This window comes from Tachypleus tridentatus, chromosome 9 (genome assembly GCF_004210375.1).
Source record: "Tachypleus tridentatus isolate NWPU-2018 chromosome 9, ASM421037v1, whole genome shotgun sequence".
NCBI lineage: Eukaryota > Metazoa > Arthropoda > Merostomata > Xiphosura > Limulidae > Tachypleus > Tachypleus tridentatus.
Genome location: NC_134833.1, coordinates 164,239,221 through 164,245,220, shown reverse-complemented (window position 1 = coordinate 164,245,220; position 6,000 = coordinate 164,239,221). Strand labels below are relative to the sequence as shown.

The 6,000-nt window shown below is 38.9% G+C and overlaps 1 protein-coding gene across 3 annotated transcripts in view; it reads left to right on the top strand.

Annotated features, from left to right (window-relative positions):
* The first annotated feature begins 2,081 nt into the window (after positions 1-2,081).
* Positions 2,082-6,000, top strand: part of LOC143226842 (uncharacterized) — a 40,611-nt gene continuing 36,692 nt past the window's right edge. For 2 of the 3 annotated variants that reach the window (XR_013014779.1, XM_076458326.1), the window contains exon 1: positions 2,082-2,182. Coding sequence is in view for 1 of the 3 variants with exons in the window: in XM_076458326.1 (XP_076314441.1) it covers positions 2,117-2,182 (66 nt within the window). In the remaining 2 variants the exon portion in view is untranslated. The remainder of the gene's footprint in view (positions 2,183-6,000) is intronic. The other variant, XM_076458327.1, reaches the window with a different exon arrangement.

Sequence of the window (6,000 nt, the reverse complement as noted above, 5' to 3'; positions counted from 1 at the left end):
TAATGTTGAATCCTAACATTCAAGTTCACTGTTACAAGAGAGAAAACATAAACTTTCAGCAAACTTATATCTTTGAATGAATGAACCATTTACAATTGTTGTAGATGTTTGTAATATAAGACTGTGTTTAAGCTGTTTCATCTGTCTTTGAGTGAATGAACCATTTATAATTGTTGTAGATGTTTGTAATATGAGACTGTGTTTAAGCTGTTTCATCTGTCTGTGAGTGAATGAACCATTTATAATTGTTGTAGATGTTTGTAATATGAGACTGTGTTTAAGTTGTTTCATCTGTCTGTGAGTGAATGAACCATTTATAATTGTTGTAGATGTTTTGTAATATGAGACTGTGTTTAAGCTGTTTCATCTGTCTGTGAGTGAATGAACCATTTATAATTGTTGTAGATGTTTGTAATATGAGACTGTGTTTAAGCTGTTTCATCTGTTTGTGAGTGAATGAACCATTTATAATTGTTGTAGATGTTTGTAATATGAGACTGTGTTTAAGTTGTTTCATCTGTCTGTGAGTGAATGAACCATTTATAATTGTTGTAGATGTTTGTAATATGAGACTGTGTTTAAGTTGTTTCATCTGTCTGTGAGTGAATGAACCATTTATAATTGTTGTAGATGTTTGTAATATGAGACTGTGTTTAAGCTGTTTCATCTGTCTGTGAATGAATGAACCATTTATAATTGTTGTAGATGTTTGTAATATGAGACTGTGTTTAAGCTGTTTCATCTGTCTGTGAGTGAATGAACCATTTATAATTGTTGTAGATGTTTGTAATATGAGACTGTGTTTAAGTTGTTTCATCTGTCTGTGAGTGAATGAACCATTTATAATTGTTGTAGATGTTTGTAATATGAGACTGTGTTTAAGCTGTTTCATCTGTCTGTGAATGAATGAACCATTTATAATTGTTGTAGATGTTTGTAATATGAGACTGTGTTTAAGCTGTTTCATCTGTCTGTGAGTGAATGAACCATTTACAATTGTTGTAGATGTTTGTAATATGAGACTGTGTTTAAGCTGTTTCATTAGTCTGTGAGTGAATGAACCATTTACAATTGCTGTAGATGTTTGTAATATGAGACTGTGTTTCATCTGTTTCATCTGTCTGTGAGTGAATGAACCATTTATAATTGTTGTAGATGTTTGTCATATGAGACTGTGTTTAAGCTGTTTCATCTGTCTGTGAATGAATGAACCATTTATAATTGTTGTATATGTTTGTAATATGAGACTGTGTTTAAGCTGTTTCATCTGTCTGTGAGTGAATGAACCATTTATAATTGTTGTAGATGTTTGTAATATGAGACTGTGTTTAAGTTGTTTCATCTGTCTGTGAGTGAATGAACCATTTATAATTGTTGTAGATGTTTGTAATATGAGACTGTGTTTAAGCTGTTTCATCTGTCTGTGAGTGAATGAACCATTTATAATTGTCATAAATGTTATCCTATCCTCTGGAGGTATATAGACGATATTTGTTGGTTTTCTACCTGAGCATACACACCCATTCATAACATTTTGAGATGTTGTAAATGTAACATCTGTCTTATAATGGATATTTCATAGTTACATTCAAGATAAGAGTAAACCATATGCTTAATTTTTACACTCTTTGAGTTCTTTAATTAATGTACTAATTGCAATAACATTTTTATTCCAAAGACCATATTATTATAATTCTTTTTGGGTAATTGTTAACTGAACTGCTTCCATACATTTGTAGTCTTATCAGTTTTGGTTAACAGTATTTTAACTACAGAAGTATGTTTACTGTTTACATCATGACTGTTCTTCATTGAAGACTTTCTTCTACCAGGTATATGAAAATGTTTTACTCACTTATCCTGGCTACCTGTTTAACATCCACATGGGTCTAAAACTGACAATGTACATAGTGGTTCAGGTGTATTATCAGAACTTGACATTTGTTGAAAGTCTGTACATTGGAACACCATGTAAGAAGTTAGAGAAGTGACATGTTATCCTAAGTGCATTATGTGAATGTTGTTTATAATAGAGATGTTATTTTGATTCTTATGTACATTATTTGTACTTCTAGTTCCAGCTGATTCATTAGAAGAAAGTTCTCTATGTACAGTTATGAAGTTGGATGTAACAAGAGAGGAACAAGAAGAAAAGTGTGATGTAACATCAGATAAAAGTGAGGTAATTAAACTTTTTATAGTTATTAAAGATAGTATGTAACTGTAACTGTGGCTTTATGGACTTTGTTTGTTTGGTATGTAATTAGTAATGACATGTTTGTAGTCACAAGCTGAAGAATCTCACTATAAGTTTGCTACATTGTTGTGAATACACTTATTACAGCTGTGATATTGCCAATACAGTAAAATTGATGTACTGTCACTTAGAAATGTAAACATGTTATATAAACAGCCAGTATCCAGCACTGTATATTGTTTTATAGAATCAATTTACATTCAGAATACAGAATTGGCTGTGGGTAACATGGTGGTTGTAGTCTTTATTTTAACTGTCATACATATCACCAATACCAAAGTAACCTGAGACTGAACATTTGGTTCAAAACAGTATTCTTTGTCTTGGCTACATTTGAATATCTGAAGATATTTATAGGATTTGGAATGATGGTTTGAAAAGCCTAATTATTTTTGGTCATTTACTAAGCCAAGCCTAATTCTGTTCCATTGATTCTAAGCCAGGTTCACAATATCAAGTTTATTTTTAACATTCTCTACCTGATGAGTTTCTAGACACTTTTACAACTCTATTGGATGGTAAGATTGGCAGTGACATATACAAAAATTCCTTAAAGAACTGCTATTTCTACATTTTCTCTCTAATAAACCATGGACCATGAAGATAGTTATGACTTTTAACTAAGTACCAAAACTTTCACATGTTTGTAAAATACAGAACAGAGATCGTGGGGAAAATTTTAAAAGCCCATCGGTGTGGATTCCTGTATGTGGTGAGGGGACCTCCCAGGGAAGGTTCTGTTCTATCTGGTTACTTTCTCTGGGATCTAAACATCCACCCACGTGTTTGCCGTGCGTGGCGACCTGTGAAGGGGAGGAGAGGATCCTGGTGGTTCAGGGGTCCAACCCTAACACACCACTTTGGCCTCAATTCCTGTAGGCAGGTGGCCTTTGGGTGGCCCCCCTGGGTCAATCGGGTGGCCCACTTGGGCTAGAGTCAACCAAGTACCAGTGTTGGAAGTTCTCAATGGGTGTTGTGGACATTGTACCTGATGCTGGTGTTTGGGTATAGTGCTCACAAAACCCTGGCGTTGCTGCATTGTCCTTGCATGACTTTGTAGTGCGTCTCCTTGTAGGGCTCCATGGTAGGTGGGGTCAATGGGTTCCAAAATTTTTTCCTTTTCCTATGGATCCTCCAAAAATTTAAATAAAATTGTAAAAAACAGTCAATGGGTAGCGACCACGTCTTGAATACTCAGAACAGCAATCTTCAACATCAGTAACACACGTACCTCATTTTCTTATATTACATTCTCTTTCAGAAAAACCTTTAGGGCAAATGTCCCCTCTTTTTATTCAAAAGGGACTAGAGGGACTTGCTGGCTCTCCAAAGTCAGTAAAGAAACTTGATCTGGTGACATATTGGTTGAAACATCCACATCCCAACACAGTGAACTCCTCTTGAATTCAAAGGCAATTGGGGATATACCTATTGAGGTTACACCCATGCTACCTTGAATTCTTCACGAGGAGTTATTGTTGAAAGGGATTTGAAGAATGTTCCCAGTCAGAGATTCTCGCTGGTCTCTCCACTAAGGAGTTTCTGCAGTGAGCGCATCTCCACTGCAAAGATGGAGTTACACTGCCAACAAATACCCTCGTTTTAACATTTACTTCACCACGTGCACCTGCCACCATCAAGGCAGGTTATCTCATTGCAGGGTTCGGCCATACATACCAAACCCTCTTGATGTTTCCAATGTCAGAGATTCGCCACTCAAAGACATCTTGTCGTGGTTCCCTGACATGTGCTCGTTGTGGAGGCAAGGACCACGATGCCTATGACTGTGACATGAACCCACATTGCGTAAACTGCAATGGTTCTCACCCCTCTTACTTTCATTCTTGCCCAAAATGGTTGGAGGAAAAAGAGGTGCAGCGTTTGTAAACGACACATAACATTAGTTATCCTGAGGCTCCGAAATTGCTGTCCACAACTCCATCTCGGACATATGCTGCTGCACTTCATTCCACAACTACAGTGGGTGTGCAGACAGATCTCTGTGCCTCCAAGAGAATCGTTTTCAAAACAAATGAAAAGTCTTTTGACTTCCGTGGTTAAAAAGGTAGATGAATCGACTTCCACACCCATCTCTGTTCCTCCCATACCTTCCAACAAACCTCAAGATCCACGTCCTTCAGTTTCAAATACAGGCATTTCTTCTGATACATCTTTTTCTCCCACCACAAGAGACAAAACAATTATTCGTTCTCGTCCTCAGTCACTGGATTCCCCTTCCAATAACAAAAACCTGCCCATCCGACCAAGAGCAGGATCCATGGAGGTTGATAGACCTCCTCCGACTAAAGACAGTAAAGAAAAAAGATGTGGTCGTAAACCGAAGTGTTCTCCAGCCACTTCACCTACCCGTTCTTTAAAATGGCCACCTTGATACAATGGAACTGTCGAGGTTTACGTTCTAATCTGAATGATATCAAAACGCTGATTGCTTCCTACCATCCTGTTTGTCTTTCTTTACAAGAAACATTTCTCAAAACTGCTGATACTGTCTCCATTTGGCAGTTTTCTCTATAGAGAAATGACGGGTTGTGTGATGGTCGAGTACATGGAGGGGTGGCACTGTTGGTTGATCAACACGTGCCCACCCTGTCTTTGTCACTCAACACACCCTTGGAGGCTGTAGCCATCCGTGTTTCCTTGGGTCATACCATTACTGTTTGTTCTCTGTACCTGTCCCTTGGAGAGACATGTGATCAATCAGATCTTGATGCTCTCGTTGAACAATTGCCATCTCCATTTCTAATCCTAGGGGGATTTTAATGGACATCATCCCCTCTGGGGTAGTGCTATTATTGATGGGAGGGGCCGATCTGTAGAGCGGATGCTCTCTGATCACAATCTTTCTCTTTTCAATACTGGTTCTTCCACTTACTTTCATGCACCTAGTCAGTCCTTTACTGCTATTGATCTCTCAGTTTGCTCCCCTTCATTATTCTCCCATTTTTCATGGAGGGTTGACAATAATCCATGAGGCTGTGATCATTTTCCGATCCTTTTGAGAGAGACTGGCCGTGGTCGATGCCACCCTACCCGCGTGCCCCGGTGGAAGCTGGATCAGGCAGACTAGTCCACTTTCACTGCTCTCGCAGAACTTGATCCTGCCATCCTAAATCAGACATCAATAGACGACTGTGTAGCAGCGATAACTGACTGTATTACACATGCAGCTGCTCAGTGTATTACTAAAACCTCGACACGTTTTCCACGATATCCTCGTCCATGGTGGAATCCTGCTTTCCACTTAGCACGGAAGGCTCAAAAGCGGGCCTGGGATACTTTTCATAGATATCCCACACTTTCAAACCAGGTTGCTTTCCAACGGGCCCCGTGCACATGCTAGGTGGGTCTTATCCACGTCAAAGCCAGAAGGAATCTTGGATTAAGTTCACAACCAGCATATCTTCTACCACCAGTTCCAAGATCATATGGGACAGGATTTGAAAGGTTAATGGGCACTACAATTCTGTCCCCCTCTCGATCTTACTCTCTGATGGTCAGGATGTGACTGATGTTCGGAACATCGTTAACACTCTGGGTGAAAGCTTTTGCCAGGTATCTAGCACTTCTGCTTGTTCCTCCACCTTCCTGGCCATCAAGACTCGGGCAGAGCGATCACCTCTTTCCTTTTCGAACTGACTGTTTCTTTGACTATAATTGTCCCTTTACCCTGGTGGAACTAAAAATGGCCCTTCATTGGTCTGCCAGTACGTCTGTTGGACCTG